Consider the following 20,512-nt stretch of genomic DNA (forward strand, 5'->3'; position numbering starts at 1 on the left):
CCCCCTTTCGCCGGTAATATAGATGCGATTCTTCTTGAAATACTGGCATATAATGACTGTATAGTCTGCAGTGGAATTTTATGCCACTCTTCGATCATAACCTCTTCTGACTCCTGTACTGAGGAGAGAGGCGGAAATCTGCTCCGGAGTCTGCACTCCAATACCTTCCACAAGGGTTCGATAATGCACAAGTTCGGGGACTGTGCTGGCCAGGGAAGACGCTGCAGTTCAATTGCATGCTCCTCATACCACGATTCCACTACTCTAGCTGTGTGAATGGGTGCATTATCGTCCTGAAATATGCCGTCACTGTTGGGAACAATAATGAAATCATGGAGTGCACTCGATCACCTGAAGTGTTCGTATAACCGTTGCGTGTAACTTGGCCTTTGAGAATAATGATGGAGCAGCAGAATACTAAGATATGGCTGCCCACACCATCACACTTCCACCTCCATGCTTAACCATTGGAATCAAGCAATCAGGATTGTAGGCTTCTTTTGGAGTTCTCCAGACGTAAACCAGGCTCGATGTTGGAAATAACAACAACGTTGACTCGTCCGACGATATGACGTGTTCCACTGATCAGGATTTATGCTCCTGACACTGTGTTTTATGCTTCTTTGCGTTTATTGTCGTCACTAATGATTACGGTATAGCAGCTAGTCCATGAATATTCACTTTGTTAAATTCTCGGCGTACAGTGTCGATAGATACGGGGTCTCGAAGATCGCTATTGAGCTCTGCACTCACTTTAGCCGCCGTAGTTTTGTGTCGTTTTGACACCACAATTCGTGTTGGCGTACGGCGATCTGTCATTTAGTTTCGATTTGTACCCACTATTACGTGTATACGATGACGTCTTTCCGTATTTGTGTAGACTGTCATGACTGTTGAAACAGTTGCTCTTGAAACATTCATCAAGTTGGGTGTCTTGGTTGCTGATGCTCCAGCTAATCGGGCCTCCACAATCTGCCCTCTTTGGAACTCTGTTAGGTCTTTCGTCGCACGTCGACCTCGGCCACTTAACGTAAATACGAAGTGTGCGCTACTCGTAAACAACCTGCACTGATGCCTGGTCCGTACTGAACACGCACAGTCCACCGCGACACGTGCCTTACCTGCGTTGTTGGTCGGCAAACGCAAACATCCTATTACTACCACTGTTCACATTATTTTGCCTGTCCCCTGTAGATGTTCAGCGATTCGCTTGTATGTGTGTTGATAGTATTTCAGAGACCTGTTGAAACAACGAGTTTCGATGAACTTTCGTCTGTATACGTCCTGTGCGAGAGGTAGCAGAGATTATACTCCAAAGTTTGTAATAGACACTTCTATTTCCCGAATTCTGCCCTCTTTCAGTCGCAGTTAGTTTAGCAGAGGTTGGAGGAACTTACTCATTTCTTCGAAAATATTAATGTGTTATAATCTGATTTAAATTTCAGGAAGCTTCATTTATTTTTTACGTTGTTGTACGAAAGCTAAGTATAATCCTCCCAACGGCCTTTCTGAATTGTGTCCTCGTGAGATGTTTCCTGTAACGACCTTGAGGGTCCTTGCTGAGCCCAAGATATCACACCCAGGCTTGTCTATCTGGAAAGCTCCACCGACGACACTTTCAGACTACTTGTGCCAATATTATCCCGACGCCATAAATAAAAAAAAAATTGTGGTAGATAGTACCGTATCATCAAGAAAAAATATTTCCCTTATTGACATTGTACATAGTGAAATAACCTCCTCTACTCATTTCAGTGCAGGAAGGTACTTTTCTTTTTCGCGGTTTGTGCTGAAAGCTATAACCATTCTTTGAAAGAATTCTGGGACCGTAATCATCTAAAATTGAAAAGTTGAAATTAAGTCATGAATAAATGTAAAATGTATTATCACTTTGCACTGTACATAGTAAATAACACAAGGTTGAGAGCGCTTCTTGCTGTTTTGTCGTTGTTATGCCAAAACGCGACCGAAGATTGGGCCAAAGTGATATTTAATTCAAGGTTAAGTAAACTCCAAAATCCAACCTTGAGTACGAAAATAGACGTAGTAAGAAGAATTGTAAATAATGAAATTTTGTAATATAACTCTCAATCGAATATGTCTTCAAAAGAACGTATCTATACAGTACTACAAGGGCGGTTCAGAAAGTAACCTCCGATTGGTCACAGTGCGGGTTGTGGGGGGAGTAGCGACGCCATCTGTGCGTTCACGCACTCAACAGGTCAGTCGGCATCAAGCCGTGGTCGAGTGAACGTCGTACCTGCGCTAGTTTAGTTTTTGTGGCAGTTTGAAATGTGTGCTGCAATAGAAAACCCCGCCAAATGTGAAGTGCGTGCTGCCATAAGGTTTTTTACAGCCAAAGGATATTCTGCAGCAGCTATTCATCGTGAGCTTTGTGCCGTGTACGGACCAAGAGTTATGAGTGAAGGAGTTGTCCGTGAATGGGTACGTTTATTTAAAAGTGGACGAGAAAACGTTCATGATGAAGAGAGGAGTGGTAGACCATCATTGGTGACTGACGAACTCGTTCAGACAGTTGATGCAAAAGTTCGTGAAAATCGACGTTTCTCAATGTCGGAGTTGTCTACTGGTTTTCCACAGATTTCTAAGACTCTCTTGTACGAGATAGTGACAGCAAGATTGGGTTACCGTAAGTTCTGTGCACGATGGGTGCCCAAAATTCTTACCGACCACCACAAAACTCAAAGAATTGCCTCTGCATTAGACTTTCTGTCACGTTATGAGGACGAAGGAGAACCATTGTTAAACAGAATCGTGACCGGTGACGAAACCTGGATTAAGTACGTGAACCCTGAGACAAAAGAACAATAAAAGATGTGGGCACATTCAAATTCGCCTACCAAACCAAGAAAAGCCTCGCAAGATTTTTCTGCCAGAAAACTGATGGCAACGGTGTTTTGGGATGCCAAAGGGGTGTTGTTGGTTGAATTCATGGAACGTGGTACGACCATTAATCAAGACGTGTACTGTGAAACAATAAAAAAGTTACGACGGGCTATACAGAACAAACGCCGTGGTATGCTGACTTCCGGTATCGTTTTTTTGCACGATAACGTCCGTCCTCACTCTGCTCGCAGAACAACGGCCCTTCTTGAGTCCTTCAAGTGGGACGTTATCAACCATCCACCTTACAGCCCAGACCTGGCGCCAAGTGATTATCACCTCTTCATGCATTTGAAGAAATGGCTCGGGTCACAGCGGTTTGATGACGACGAAGAGCTCAAAGATGCGGTCACAGGCTGGCTCCAGGCACAAGCGGGTGATTTTTATGCAGAAGGAATTTCAAAGCTTGTGAAGAGATACGATAAGTGCCTCAATCGCTATGGAGACTATGTAGAAAAATAGTGCAAAGATGTAGTTGTGAGCTGTATATATTAAAATATTTTTATTTAACTTGGTGTATTTTTTTTAAATCAACCAGAAGTTACTTTCTGAACGGCCCTCGTATTAAATTATCAAAAGTACAATGAGAACTGAAAATCTTACAGGACGTAGTACATCAAATTAAAAAAATGCTAAATGTTTATGTTATTGTGCATGGAATGCGAAACGGTTTTTATGTATCTATATTACCTGTTTTAAATACATACGTGTTAAAATGCAACAAGAAAACATACGAATCGTTCTTATTAGCCACAACGAAGGAAAATTCACATATGGTGAACAATGACTAGGAAATAAAAGTGAATGAAAATAATAACGGCTTTCAGCCACAGGCCTTGTGGAACTTGAATGAAAGCAGCCGTGTTTAATAAGTCAGGATTCCTGCTGCTACTGGGCAGTTTACAGTACCTCCAAAGATTTATTTCCTGCTGCTTGCGAAGTCAGAGAATTTTTTATGCGTTAGTAGCGGCCTTGGCCGCTGATGGCGCATAATTTTAAGGTTGCCGAATTTCAACTGCCCACTAATTCTTGAGATTCAACGTGGAAAGAAATACACACTACATGTGGACCAAGCGGTTATTTGGAAGTATCAGTTATCGCGGGTACGACTATTTTTTATAGCGGTTACTTTTAACAGTTGTTTATGACTGTCAGATTTTTACTACCGAATTCATCAGATGGGGGCTGAGTTAAGTAACTAAGTAGATGGAATCCATCAGCTTAGTTTATCAGTATAATTAAAACTGCCGGATTGCGAACTGGCAGAAATCTCGGCTGAACCGTGCGACAACCTTACCTAATTAAATGTTCATTACATTTCAGTTGATGTTTGTAAAGTTTTCGGTGCATCTACATAGGCTATCAGTCGCTATTAGAAATGAATTCTCGAAGCTACTACAGAATTTGCACCAACTATTGCCACAGGATTATTAAAATTGAGATATTAAAGGTGTGCTTTCGCAAGAATGAACTAACATCTAAGCAGAATATTGTAGGCAAAATTCGAAGCTGTTTATCTGCCGCTGTTTACATAGTGTTATAAGTGTAGGGACATGAAGTACAACACAAAAGTAAATGTAACATGACAGATGCGTTCACTTCATTTGGGCTAGATATTCCATTTGAACGAAACTGGGAGAATGGAAGTGAAGTTTTATGTGAGATTTGAGAGTCTGCTTGATACAAGCAAAATCTCTCCAGCTACCGACAAGGTCTTAGCTTTTTAGTCCAAGAATGACTAATTACATTTCTCCAAGCCCTGTGGCTGTTGTGTATCTTTTACTCTTATTATTATAACAAGTCTTTCAAACGGACCAGAAAGGTATAAAATAATTTCTCCGACACCATACTAATTTCTAACCCCATAAAGATAGTCGTAAAAATTTGTTCTTGTGGGTTTTTTAAATAAATAAAAAGGCAAACGTGGGCCATATATAATAGACAATTGATCACCTGTTGTGTGTCTTTTCTCAAGGATAGCTACTCTCTACGCTCCATACTACTATCTACTACACGTGGCCACAATTTTTCGATTTAAATTTTGCAAGTATTGCCGTAGCTGTTAAAAATTCACAAGCACAGGTTTTTAGGACTTTTAGTATGACGCTGAGAGACTGCATGGGCCTAGGAGAAATTGCTTTATACTTTTTAGTTCGTTTAAAAATGTGTTATATCAACAATATATTTATTTAAATGATTGTGTTCTGTTTTCTAGTCTTTAGGCTTTAATTTTTGAATCGATTTTTAAACGGTTTAATGACAGTACAGCAGACATTTGTAAATCTCAGGTTTATTTCAATTTCTTTTCATCTTTGTTTGTCTTAGCCAACCCATATATTGATTTCCACTACGCGTATACCGTATTGCGAGAAGACAGTGAAGGTAAAAATTAGAGAGATTCGGAGTCACACGGCGGCTTACCAGCAATCGTTGTAGCTACGTAATATTCGCGACTGGAGCAGGAAAAAGAGGGAGACAGCAGTGACACGGAAACTACGCTCCGCCACACAGACAAGAAAGCGATTCAGTATTGCATTGTCATCCGCTTCTAAGCCGTGTTGAACCTTTCAAGTATCTAGCTCATCTTGAAGTTAGTTTAAAATCAATGTATACTGAACATGAAGCAGGAGGAAGTGTCCTTCGCCTCACACCAGACAGGAAAGGGAGTTAATATCGCACTATCTTCCACTTCTGAGCCATGTCGAAACTTTTAAGGTCTCTAGCTCATCGAGAAGTGAATTTAGAATCAACTTGTGTCAGACATCGGATAGGCAGAAAAACAGAGTTCCCTCCGCCGCACACTAGAAAGGAGAGCGAATTAATGTTGAATAGCCATCCGCTTCTGAGCTGTGTTGAATGTTCAGATCTCGGTCTCATCGGGAAGTTAATTAAATTAACCTAAGGGGGGGGGGGGGGGCGTATGGAGCTCCCTGTCGGTCGGGTATGAAAAAACGTATTGAACTCCACTATCTATCCTCTTTGCAAACAGCATCGTCTGCTACGACCTACTGGAGTCTGAGACACGGTTATCAACTCCCAGGTTACCTGTAATGGTAATCCGTAACTCCCAGAGAAAAATAACTGAACGAGATGTAACTGCCACAGAAAAGTAACTTACAGGTACACTCATCTACTGACGGTTGTTTCCATAGATGAATCGTGGTCTGACACTTAAAACCATAGAACATAAGGTTATAACACTCAGAGAAATATAGCAGATTAACCATCTACAGACGATTATTTCCACACGAATTCCTTATGGTCTCACTACGTATTTATGGTCTCACTACGTATTTATAAAGCACGAAGACGAAGTGCACACTTCGATAAACAGATGGCATGCACCCTGACAGTTAAGTGGAGGTAAGGAGAGAGGGGAGTTGTCACTACGTCATAAACTTGAAGCCGACGTCCACCATCGTCAGAAGCTGAGAACATTAGTTGCACCGCAGTCATACCTCCATGGTCTACTGTAGTGATACTTCTCCGTAACGTGTGCGTGACTAGTTTCGACCGTGTTGGGTACTTTGACTGTGTGAAGACTTACTTGTTTCACGAAATATGCCAGCTTACGTTTTGAACTAATCGATCCGCTCGTAACCTAAAGTTTAAAGTAATCACAGTTAATTCGTAAGTGGATACGAAGCAATATTCTCTTTTCTGTACCATGAATTACGATTACACTATTTTCGTTGTACAGGTTTTATTTCTGTCATTTGTCTTTAAATTTGCCGTACTTCTCCCGGTGTCTGTTATTTTTCTTCTTTCCTGTGTTTTTCGTTGCCTTCCAAATAAATCGCAAACCTGCGACATCCGAGCCACCCTGTATCAACGGGCTTGCACCGCACAACACACGGCTACGTAAGCGCGCTGATTGTTGGAGCAGCATCTCGTGTCCTGAATTCCTTCTGCCAATGATTATTCATGGTTCACATTTCCTCCCCCTTTAAAAAATATTCTAGCGGGTAGAAAAGCCGGAGACATATGTCGTGAGTGTGTGAGTTTTGTGTGTATGATTGTATGAATGTGTACGTGTGCTTTGCTTCCTTCCTGAAGAAGGATTTGGCTGAAAACTTACGTGAATACTCTTTTCGTCGTGCCTGCCTGCTGCTCGGCGAGCGAGTAGCTGTCTGTGCGTTTGACAGCATAGTTATTTCTTCATGAAATTTGTTTCGAATAATTCAATATACTTCAACAGGAAAAATGACGTATGAATTAAAATACCAAAAGAAAAAAATCACATTAAAAACTAAAAAACTAATAAGTTGAGGACCAATTGGACGAAAATCTGTGTGGGTTTAGGCCTCTTAGAGGTTGTCAGGACCAGATCTTTAGCTTACGGCAAATAATGGAGAAGTGTTATGAGTGGAACAGGGAATTGTATCTATGCTTTATAGATCTAGAAAAGGCATATGACCGGGTTCCTAGGAGGAAGGTATTGTCTGTTCTACGAGATTATGGACTAGGAGGCAAACTTTTGCAAGCAATTAAAGGTCTTTACATGGATAGTCAGGCAGCAGTTAGAGTTGACGGTAAATTGAGTTCATGGTTCAGAGTAGTTTCAGGGGTAAGAGAAGGCTGCAACCTGTCTCCACTGTTGTTCATATTATTTATGGATCATATGTTGAAAACAATAGACTGGCTGGGTGAGATTAAGATATGTGAACACAAAATAAGCAGTCTTGCATATGCGGATGATTTAGTTGTGATGGCAGATTCGATTGAAAGTTTGCAAAGTAATACTTCAGAGCTAGATCAGAAATGTAAGGACTATGGTATGAAGATTAGCATCTCCAAAACGAAAGTAATGTCAGTGGGAAGGAAATATAAACGGATTGAGTGCCAAATAGGAGGAACAAAGTTAGAACAGGTGGACGGTTTCAAGTACTTAGGATGCATATTCTCACAGGATGGCAACATAGTGAAAGAACTGGAAGCGAGGTGTAGCAAAGCTAATGCAGTGAGCGCTCAGCTACGATCTACTCTCTTCTGCAAGAAGGAAGTCAGTACCAAGACTAAGTTATCTGTGCACCGTTCAATCTTTCGACCAACTTTGTTGTATGGGAGCGAAAGCTGGGTGGATTCAGGTTACCTTATCAACAAGGTTGAGGTTACGGATATGAAAGTAGCTAGGATGATTGCAGGTACTAGTAGATGGGAACAATGGCAGGAGATTGTCCACAATGATGAAATCAAAGAAAAACTGGGAATGAACTCTATAGATGTGGCAGTCAGGGCGAACAGGCTTAGATGGTGGGGTCATGTTACACGCATGGGAGAAGCAAGGTTACCCAAGAGACTCATGGGTTCAGCAGTAGAGGGTAGCAGGAGTCGGGGTAGACCAAGGAGAAGGTACCTGGATTCGGTTAAGAATGATTTTGAAGTAATAGGTTTAACATCAGAAGAGGCACCAATGTTAGCACTGAATAGGGGATCATGGAGGAATTTTATAAGGGGGCTATGCTCCAGACTGAACGCTGAAAGGCATAATCAGTCTTAAATGATGATGATGATGATGATGATGATGATGACTAATAAGTGATCAGCATGGAGACATATTTACAGAAAAAAATGATGTTAGTAACAAGGATTCGTACGACATCATAACGATATATCGCGATGATGACAGTGGAACATGAAACTAAGTAACTAACTACTGATATATCACAAAGCATAGTTTAGGCTTATGTACTCTTAAAAACTCAAAATGAAATTCTACAGTAAAATCAAGCAGACGATCAAAGTAGACGTACATTCCAGTTCTGTGTTTGGTTGTTCCTCAAAAACTGACAGAGCTACTTGCGAGAAATATTCCAGGAAAAGAAGCAAATAGGCTTTTGTTGGAAAGGTAGGTCTACATATTACACTGGTTAGGTTGTCATTAATAAAGAAATTACTTACGTATATCTTCACGCAAAATATCCATTTACGGGGTCTTAAGCCTTTGAAGCCATTCCCTTAATCAAATTTATAACTTCCACAATGCTGGAAGATCTTAAAAAAATTATATCTTTTTTTATCCTGCAAATTGCCGTCATTGGCCATAGAATGAATGACATATCAAATGTAAGATATCAAAGTGAGAAGACATGTAAATTATAGCAAGACTAATGTACTGACAAGAACTCTATTCTGCCTGGAAGTATACCTCTATGCATTTCTGTTTCTTTGACATTTCAATAATTGTTCACTTTGTTGACATGCATGAGATACGATAGCATGCCTTGCTTCCTTCCTCATTGCACACATTATGGGGTAACAAAGAACGCATAGTGAAGTTTTTAGCAAACGTGAACAACGAAGAGGTTGTGAATACGAGTTGAAAAATGAAAATGAGACGAATAAGAGGCTGTACCAGTAAGCAAAAAAGCCTCGGTTTCGGAGTTGCAGCATCATTTGCTATCGCTATAAATATAATAAAAGTGGGAAAAAATGCATTACTAAAGAATATTTCTCACATCACATCCTTCTCTTCTTGGTTTTTCGAAACATATCAACAAAAGGTGTCTGCATCATCGAGGCCAAATCTGTCGTATTACTAGAGTAAATACTCATTCCAGAACAGAGAAACGTTCCAAATTGCCTTCCTTACGGTACTAAGTTATTCATGTAACCACTATAAATTGTAGTATTTGAAACAGCTGTTGCACAAGACATGAATAATGAACAAGAAGCAGTCGCAAACAGTTGTCTGCTAATATTTCGAGCTATTTAAGATGGCGGCAGGCCCCTTCCACTCTGCCTTCAAAGCAACATACAATGTGTGTCTACAGCATACGTGAAGACAGAAGCGACAGACAGGGGAGCGACGTCTGGATTCGCGACACTCCAGCGACAACCAGCAGCATAGGGTGAAAAGGTCCGGTGTACTACGTGGGAGCAACCATGTCGCGCTACAAGATGGCTGCTTAGAGCCGACCAGCTGTTTCTATAAAACGGCGCCACTACACTGTAGAATACTGTAGCTGGAGAGTAAGGCTACAAAATTAGATTTGCTTAGGAAAATAAGGCGAAAAGGAATGCTCTGTATGAAATTCACAAAGGGAAGAATCTTCATGGAGAATTTCATAATTTATATCATCAATGCGAAGATCACCAGAAAATTCTTCGAATACACGTGAATGAGCAGAGGAGCATTCCACTATCTCCTCAGTAAATTAAAGGCGAATGTTTTTTACATGAACAAGAACAGCGAATAAATGCAGAGGAATGACTCACTAGACTAAATAACAAGAATGAACGCTTACTAAACATACTGAGTTCTGGTGTAAGGATACTGTTCCCGATTTGAGTATACGACTGTGGAAGGGTCGTGGGATCGATGATCGATCCCTGCCACTTCCTACATTTTAACTGACTCAGCTACAATTCTTTATACAAAGTTTTATGTACACTGTTCACACTGTATCGCGAAGTATATTGTAATGTCGTGACAAAGTACTTGATCTTTATGTGTATACACACCTATCCCAGTATATCACACACATTAAATTCGTAATAAATGACAACGAACAACCACGAAATTTCACAGATATTTGAATTTGAGAACGTAATTCATCAGCAGCCAGTGTAAAGGCCAAGCAAATGGTTCAAATGGCTCTAAGCACTATGGGACTTAACATCTGAGGTCATCTGTCCCGTAGACGTAGAACTACTTAAACCCAGCTAACCTAAGGACAGCACACACATCCACGGGACCGATGACCGTAGCAGTCTGGTCCCTTTAATCCCACAAACCAACCACACATCCACGCCCGAGGCAGGATTCGAACCTGCGACCGTAGCAGCCGCGTGGTTCCGGACTGAAGCGCCAGAAACCCTCGAATACAGCGGCCGGCTAAGGCCAAGCGTATCAGATAATCATAAGAGTCTGTAAAAGTAAAGGATACAAAATTTTTGAAAAGAAAGTCACACGTTTTGTGAAATGATTTGTCTAAACATATCAAATAAAAAATATTAGGGAAACGTTTGATGCACCTCATTTTCTGTTCATGATTTCGAGCATCATTCAAAGGCACGTAGAACATTGCTCTGGTCTATTTATTTCCAAATTTATTCAGAAAACATGATCTTACTGACCCCTCGTTTGCCTTCCTAACGTCTTCTGTTCTGGAAAATCCTAACTTTGGACCTTGATTCGAAGGAAGCATTTCTGGCATTTAAATAACGCACCAGTGTATCTTTTTGTGTGCAAAATAGCTAGGCCTTGAACAGGTGAATTGTTTGAAACTCCATTTACACAGCTTGGCAGCAGCTTTTCGTGAAATATTTCCATTTTCCCTCAACTCATTAATTACGTTTTCCTTAATTACCCTTATTACTTTCAAGCAGTTACATATTTTCATCCAAAAATAGATCTCACGCTGGTCACTTTGACACCCCATTTGCCTATTTCTCTCTCTCTGTTTGGCTATGAATATTCGGAAAAATCCCCATTGTGTAATTTATAGAAAGTCTTGTTTTCGCTCTGCTCACGCACTTACGAAAGTATATCGAGTGTTAATCATATGATAATATAGTCCTTTCTGCGTGCCGGCATTTCCAAAAAACGTCGTTTCGATATCTTGAACCTGTTATGAGATACTACAATTTTTACGACCACTTGATTCCCGAAGCGCAGGGAATGGTTCGGACGCGCCGCGAGCGACCCATCCGCGGATATAACAACCAATATATCAAATACGAAAAGAGATATCATTCCGGTCTCTACTTTAAATACAAGTTAGATGTATTGGTTACATTTCCTACGCAATAATCTATGGCTTTAAAGTAAACTACCGGGAAAGTCTACGCAATGTGATTTTACCTCTGCAAATTCTTAAAAATTTCGTGCACTCATGTACTCAGTTACCTGCAGCATAATAACTATGACGAATATCGAAAATAAATTCAGACCTTTATCGAGCAAAGATATTAAGGTATAAGATGCGGAAGAATCAATTTTTTCACCGAACAGTTTTCTTAAAATCGGATAAGTATTCCATAGCTGCCGTCTCGTCCGCTCCACTGCTTTGCCGAGAAGACAGGTGGCTGTCGCTCTCGCTGTCGCGCGTGCTGCAGCGACAAGATTCAAACACGTTTGAATTCCAACGTCGATAGTTGCAGCAGAGAACAGGCAACGCCGCGTAGGACACTTCGTAACTATACCGGGCGGTTGTGTTTTGTCGCCTGAAGCTGTCACGCGCTGCCGGTCGCTTCTTCCGCTCACGTAGGACACGACCTGCCCGTGGTCAGGTCTCAGTTGATGCGACAGCCTAGCGTAGTACGCTCTTCGGTAAACAGATGGCACCACGCACTATTGGCAGTTATTTGATTAACCGTTAGAATTAGATGTGCGGTTATTACGGTAAATGCGACCTCTCAGTAAAACTTTATTTCTATCAATTAAGTTATTTTTACCATCTCTAATACATACTTTACTCTTAGAGCCTGACAACCGAAGTTTGACGAATGTAATGCCTTAGAGTGAACGTTAAAGGTCGACATATTCTGAAATTAGATTTTGGGTATAAGTAAAGGCGAGAATTGTTAGAAGAAAACTATATGATTTCTAATTAGACATCCATCTATGTCGTAAGTGTTTTAACCATATTAAGTGATTTAATTAAAACAGAAATTAACAACAAAAAATATATGACTCTGCTGTAATATTCTACAATATTTCTTATTTTAAAAACACATTCTGGGCTGTTACGTCACTGTCATATAGAGCGTAACAGCCGAACAGCGGTTTGTAAAATAATAAATATTGTTGAGTATTACACCAGCGTCATGAGCTTTTTCATTCATAATGTGTAAAATATTCTAGAAAGATTCGACAGAACAGTCAGTTAACGCAATTAATACATATGTAACGGTTATGGTTTAGCGCGTTGTCTGTTACGCGCATTGGAACCAACGTCTTCGGGAAAAATTTTAATTATAACCTATCAAACAAACAAATAATGGCGATAAGTGTCAGATCGGAAAACTGGCATCAGGCATTACATTCGCTTGAATAGTTCAACATCCATCCAGAGAACGATGAATAATATGTATAGAAGGCAGAAAGAAAAAAATATCAAAATATTTCGGAATTAAATGACAAAATAATATACCAGCAGCTACAACCGCAAAGAAACATCATTTATAGCAGCTCTTTGAACAGGGCGTTTATAAGTACAACCGCTTTATGACATCCATCCCAACCGATTCAATGTATCCATCGAGGCTAGAGGTCGTGCTGCGCCATACTGATAAAGGGAGCTCAAACCGCGATATTATTTATAAATTTGACTCGACATTATCATCACCGAAATAACGCAGTAAGTTTCATTTAGTTTCCTCCTCCACTACTGGGTTTTTCATTTTTCTTGTCCGGTAGTGTGTCTCTGTCCTAAACAGTCTTTTGGTTTTGGTAATATTTAGGTATACATTCTGGAAAAATGCAATCTAAACCTCATTTATCGACGGCTTCTCACGTATAATGTTGTAAAATATTTTTAAAACTTCCACGATATGTGCTCCAGGTTGGATGTAAGACTATAGATTTAAATGTTACCGATGTAAAAGAACAATCTTCCAATAATCTTGACGGAGATAATCGATATTTTTAGTGTCATCTACATCTGTTGTTTCTTCTGAAATTGCCTCATTACATTTTCAACATACGAAATCCCGCATCCTGCTATAAAACGTATAGGCACTGGACACTGGAGCGTGGCAAACACTCCTTTGTAGATGTTCTCTATCTTCCTGTTTCTACTGCGTGTCGGCAGGATCATTCGTGAAAAACACGTGCGTTGTCTTGCTTACCGTAGCAGCCGATGTTTCTTCAGTGTTTGACACTTAACGCAGGAGTTTTCCATTAGAGCTGTCTTTCGTTCGTCCACGATGAATTTGTTGTGCTGTCTGGTCGGGCGTGAGGACGGAGTGTTTACGCGGTTGTGCTGCTCACGTAAGACATATTAACAGCTTCGCGCCGCTTCACCTTGGATCGCTCGCATGTTTCCGCGGTCATGCGACGAGGCTTTTTAAGCGCCCTATTCGCCACATGATATTATGTACATGCGAGACTTGTAGAGTAGTAAAACACATAGCCGCGTCAAAACCAGATGGCGTCTGGCACGTGACAGTCGCCTGGGGCAACGGTATTTGATGAACAGCTCGCCTCGCGATTACGCTACGTCACCGCCCCGCTGAAGGTCGAACCACTCGGCGCGACTTCCTTATCTGCTGCGTCTGTGCTGGTCGCACATCAGACGCAGTAAGGAGTAACGGCTGCGGCTGCCATGAGGTCAGTTCGCGGCTGCGGCAGCCGAGTAGCTTGCGTCGCTGGGACGGCGCGGCGGCGAGTTGGTGAGTGAGAGACTCAGACGTTGCCCCGCCATGTGGCTGTGCTACAGTCTGGTGCTGCTCGCAGTGGCTGCCACGTTGTTGCTCCTCTACCTGTACTCCGTCAACCAGCACTGGAGGAAACTGGGGATCGCGCACCCCAAGGCGCAGCTCTTCTTTGGAAACACCCGCCGCCTGTTCTTCCTCAAGGAATGCCTCCCAGAGACGCTGGACCGGGTCTATCACCAGCTGGAGGGACTGCCGTTCGGAGGCTTCTACCTCATGACGAGGCCGTGTCTTCTTCTGAGGGACGTCAACCTCATCAACAGAATCTTTGTCGGAGACTTTGGACATTTTCACGACAGGTAAAGTCACGACCAACAAATGAGCGACTGTAAATTAATAGTTTTTTTTAACGAGTTTCCTGAACTGTGTAATTCAACAACCTCTTACGATTTCCTTCCTTGCGTCAACCTCTTCATCTCAGAGTAACATGTCTACACCTACATACATACTCCGCAATCCACCATACGGTGCGTGGCTGAGAGTAGCTCGTACCACAACTAGCATCTTCTCTCCCTGTTCCACTCCCAAACAGAACGAGGGAAAAATTGACTGCCTATATGCTTCTGTACGAGCCCTAATCTCTCTTATCTTATCTTTGTGGTCTTTCCGCGAAATATAAGTTGGCTACAGTAAAATTGTGCTGCAGTCTGCCTAAAATGCTGGTTCTCTAAATTTCCTCAGTAGCGATTCACGAAAAGAACGCCTCCTTTCCTCCAGAGACTCCCACCCGAGTTTCTGAAGCATTTCCGTAACACTCGCGTGATGATCAAACCTACCGGTAACAAATCTAACAGCCCGCCTCTGAATTGCTTCTACGTCCTCCCTCAGTCCGACCTGATAGGGATCCCAAACGTTCGAGCAGTACTCAAGAATAGGTGGTATTTGTGTTTTATAAGCGGTCTCCTTTACAGATGAACCACATCTTCCCAAAATCCTACCACAACTGTCATTACATGCTTGTCCCACTTCATATCGCTCTGCAATGTTACGCCCAAATATTTAATCAATGTAACCGTGTCAACCGCTACACTACTAATGGAGTATTCAAACATTACGGGATTCTTTTTCATATTCATCTGCATTAATTTATATTTATCTATATTTAGAGTTAGCTACCATTCTTTACACCAATCACAAATCCTGTCCAAGTCATATTCTATCCTCCTACAGTCACTCAACGACGACACCGTCCCGTACACCGCAGCATCATCAGCAAATAGCCTCACATTGCTATCCACCCTATCCAAAAGATCATTTATGTAGACAGAAAACAACAGCGTACCTAACATACTTCCCTGGGGCATTCCAGATGATACCCTCACCTCCGAGGAACACTCACCATCGAGGACAACGTACTGGGTTCTATTACTTAAGAAGCCTTCGAGCCACTCACAAGTTTGGGAACCAATCCCATATGCTCGTACCTTAGATAGGAGTCTGCAGTGGGGCACCGAGTCAAACGCTTTCCGGAAGTCAAGGAATATGGCATCCGTCTGATACGCTTCATCCATGGTTCGCAAGATATCTTGTGAAAAAAGGGCGGGTTGCGTTTCGCAAGAACGATGCTTTTTAAAGCCGTGCTGATGCATGGACAGCAACTTCTCTGCCTCAAGGAAATTCATTATATTCCAACTGAGAATACGTTCGAGAATCCTGCAACAAACCGATGTTAAGGATATTGGTCTGTAATTTTAAGGATCCGTCCTTCTACCCTTCTTATATACAGGCGTCACCTGCGCTTTTTTCCAATCGCTCGGGACTTTACGTTGGGCAAGAAATTCGCGATAAATGCAAGCTAACTAAGGAGCCTAGGCAGTAGAGTTTTCTCTGTAAAACCGAATTGGAATCCCATCAGGACCTGGTGATTTATTTATTTTCAACCCATTCAGCTGCTTCACAACCCCAGGGATGTCTATCACTATGTCCTCCGTACGGGAATCTCTACGAGACTCAAACGGCGGTATGTTTGTACGATCCACCTGCGTGAGGATGTCTTCAATTATTTGTTGAAAATATTCCAATCTCCGTCTTCCTGTCCATTGTTTGCCCTCTACGCACTTCCTAGTAACTGCGACGTTATCGTATCACACATTAACTAGTGTTCTGCAGTTGTATTTAAAGTAGCTGCGATTCGAGGCCGAGCATGCTGAATTACTCCCGCCAGCGATGCACTAGCAGCTTTGCTACCATTGTCGATTCCCACTTTGTTGCCACTTCGCTGCGCAGAGCATCGTGCTTGCTAACTCTCTAGTAGAAAAGTTTCCCGGATGCGAAAATTTCTCCTGTTCCGGCAAGAAACGGAAATAGAATCTTAATTAACATTAACAACAGATCTTTGATCCTCTTACATACATTAAGATACGTTAGTCGTGCATTATTTCCACAACGCTTTTCACAGGTTCAAAGCCGGCCGCGTTGGTCTAGCGGTTCTAGGCGCTCAATCCGTAACCGCACGACTGCTACGGTCGCAGGTTCGAATCCTGCCTCGGACATGGATGTGTGTGATGTCCTTAGGTTAGTTAGGTTTAATTAGTTCTAAGTTCTAGGCGACTGATGACCTCAGAAGTTAAGTCGCATAGTGCTCAGAACCATTTTTGAACAGGTTCAAACCTCCATCAGCAGGATTATTTATTTATATTAATATGACCTACGTGTGTAGTCTTAACGATTTTGGAGAAACCTGTGGCACTGTGCAGCACAGAACCAAAACATTTATCCAGAACATGGTTCTATTGATATATTTCACCAAAAACTGAACATAAATGTAAAATTTCAATTAATAGTAGTAAAATAGAAAACCTCCAGAGATCAAAGGCTCCTTTCACAGTCTTAGTACATCACTTATAAACTGCCACTCATTGTCAACAAAGATGGTGTCTAAAAAATGACTTGCGCAAGGAAACAGCATAAACAGAAATATAATTTCAAACTAGGAATAAAATAAAGCAAAAAGAAAACCATTATTTCGGAAGCTATTGGGAGATGATGGAGTCTCAAAGCATTGAAACGTGTTGTGGAAATAAATTAAACAGTAATCTGTTACAAACACTTTTTGTTTCATTCGATATCAATAACAGTCCTGGCAAAGCCTTAAAAATGTTTATTTAAAAAAGAAATTAAAATAAAAAAAGTCAATATTTCGAAGCTGGTACGTAGTAAACGCAATGCGATGGGAAACTTTGGAAAGATACTTTGTCTATCTATGTAACTGGAAATTAATAAAAAGAAAATTATTTCAGTGGGTTCAACAGTTTCTGATATATAAAGTGATGAGCTTTAAATTATTTACCAGACGGAAAAATTTTCTACGTTAGAAAAAGCAAAACTTCTATATCTTCCTCTAATTAAAGTGACGGACATATATTTTATATGCTAGGAAACACAGTGGAAATTTGTAACATGAACATATCTTGTTATCTTTGTTTTGTTTTTGTAGCAGATAGAGACTTTAAAGCGATTTTTATCCCCGCAGGAAGCGAAGTGCTGTGCCGACAGGACGGTGCTCGCAGATACAACGTCACAACTTTGTTGCTTAAACGTCAGATGCAAACTATTTTAAATTACAGTGTTCTCCACGTAGAGTTTCCTCGACGATGCTACATAGTACCATGCCATTTGTTGTCTTATCAGTCTACTTAACTGTCACTATAACTCGGTAACACCACATTTCAATCACTTAAATATCTCGATTCACTTCTTCAAGTTTTTTTCCATACTCTGTCATGGACATTCACATAATGCTGTACATTCTCAGAGAGTTCTTTCTCAAAACAAGGCTAATGCATTATACCAGCAGACTTCTGCAGGTGACGTATGTTCTCTTCTAGTGTGCGTCTTATGTCCCCCACGGCTTTTAGTGCCTTTTTCTGTTTATCACTTTACTTGATCGTCAGCATTAAATGTTCGCTTACTGCTATATTCAAAATCTTATTACTAAACGGAAATCGTCGCCTTCATTATTCTTATCAATTGTGAAACAGTGATGGAGATATACTGCATCCTTGCCTATCTCCTTGACTCCCTTGTTTATGTCATCTCTGACGGTAACTGCTTCAACGATTTTCTCCTTTGATATCAATTACGGTATATTCGTCTTTAAATAACGTATCACTGTATCAGGAAAGATTTGTTTCACGCTAATCGTAATTCTCTCTTTTGTATAACTAAACGTTGTACTTCATCTGCTGCTTCCCTACGGTCTGTTCCTGTCTTACCATCTCTTCCTCAGTCTTCCCATACTTCTCTTTCCTCACTGCTTATATTCCAATCCTAGTTTAGGAATTCTTTGTGACGGCCTAAGAAGTGCTTGTTCCCTTTTTTTTTATTGCGTTTCCTTTGGGTTAAGGGTTCCATCCCTAGTTCTTTCCTTATTGTTTCGTTTTTAATTTTGTCTTATTTAGTGCGGCCTTTCACAGATGTTAGAAATTCTATATGTTTCTCAGCCTCTCAATTTCCACATCTTGTAGTAAAGTGTATACTGTCATGACTTTAAAAAATTTCAGTTGTTTTTCTTTCTTGTTTTATCCTTAAGTGTTCATCTTGTTGCGCCACATATACGACGGTGAATGTTAATTTCTTTGTGTACATCGATATTTTGCTCATCTGGTAAGTCACATCCTAAATAATGGAAACGGACTACACGTTCTACCGCTTCATTATTGAATACTATTTTTGTTTGTATTGAATGAATACCTAGTTCTATTTACAGATATAGTAAGACTGTAGCTTGCGCTTATTTAGTTTAGTTTATGTAAGCTATTGGTAATTTATCTTCGCTGTCTTGTATAATAACTTGATAATCTGCAAATAACATCGCACTGATATGTTTAGTCCTCGCTATACTTATGATATTCTGTCTGTTTTCTGTTCTCTGATCATGTCATTTTCGCAGATATTGAATAATGTTGGTGACAAGCTACGAGTGTGATTAACTGCTTGGTTTCCATGTATTTCATGTGCTATCTCTTTATCTGTGACAGTTCTAATTCTTATGCTCATATACAGGCTTATTTCGAAAAGGGCCAGCTCTTCAGGCATTCTTCGTTTTTCCGTTATTGCCCATAGCTCTTCTCTGAGAATTCTGTGAAATGGTTTTTCTTGGTTCAGAAATGCTAGGTGAGTTTCTAGATGAGATTCCTATCTTTTCTATATTATCTGTTACGTTGCGAAAACACCATCTTTGTGTGATCTTCTCTTCTGGACACCTGCTTACTGCAGATTTTGCAAGATTTTTCCAAAAAACTTATACCCCTCTAGTTGGATGTATTACTTCTTCCGTTTTTCTTATGTGTACTGAAGTGACCTTGGTTATTTTCCATTCCTGTGGTATCTCATATTTTACCCAGCGCTTGTTAAAGGTATGTAGTCTCCTTAATTCTAGCCAAATTCCTCTGTGGTTGATTAATTCTGAATTTGGTCTTCGTTTTCAATTTTTTATAACTGTCTTCAATTCCATCAGGTATATAAGTCTATTCCTTGGGACTGTTATTTTTTATCTATTTCTTTGGCTTGTGGATTGTACCCTAGTCCTTCATAATATTTAATCCAGTCAGACTGTTGTATTCTTTGCTAGTCTACATGCTATTTCTCGTCTCCCATGGATATCCATAGATATTATGTTCATCTCTGCTTATAAATGTGTATACTGATTTTTGTATCGCTTTCTCTTCATTCTTTCCAGATGTTATCGCTCTTTACCTTTCAATGATTTCTTTAAGGGCGGCATGTTAATCTCTTAGAAAAACTGAATTTTATGGAATTGATGGCTTTACACATCATACTTATCAAAGAGAGTGCAAAACGGTGTGTTCAATAATTCAGACTATGTTGAAAGGTAGAAAAATTTAATGACTGGGAGATGAAGTCGACAAAGGGGGTCCCACAGGGTTAAATTTTGGGTCGAAAACTATTGATTGCCCAAAAGCGAGCAGTAATATGTAGTGTTCACCCAAGTGTGTCATGTAGGCACCTTTTCAAGGAGCTAATCATTTTAGCTAGGCCGTCATAATAGATATAATCACTAATGAAATTGGTCAGAAATAACACAGCACAATTTGAGATGAACAAAAAATCCTTACCTACAACACTGCAGGGAAAAATAAACTTTGTAATCCATTGTTAAAGCTTCCTGTGGCTCAGAAAGAAGTTCAGTTTGCCAACACAAAAATATTTGATTATTTGCCCAACGACATAAAATGTCTAAAATGTTTGAGATGTAGCAAAGGAAGTT

General features: G+C 40.6%; 1 protein-coding gene across 1 annotated transcript in view; it reads left to right on the plus strand.

The window, feature by feature from the left end:
* The window catches only part of LOC126234984 (uncharacterized), a 187,844-nt gene that overhangs the window by 109,679 nt on the left and 57,653 nt on the right, over positions 1-20,512 (plus strand). Inside the window, exon 7 of the mRNA XM_049943723.1 lies at positions 14,209-14,582. Within this exon, the coding sequence (XP_049799680.1) occupies positions 14,209-14,582 (374 nt within the window). The remainder of the gene's footprint in view (positions 1-14,208; positions 14,583-20,512) is intronic.

This window comes from Schistocerca nitens, chromosome 2, assembly GCF_023898315.1.
Source record: "Schistocerca nitens isolate TAMUIC-IGC-003100 chromosome 2, iqSchNite1.1, whole genome shotgun sequence".
Lineage (NCBI taxonomy): Eukaryota > Metazoa > Arthropoda > Insecta > Orthoptera > Acrididae > Schistocerca > Schistocerca nitens.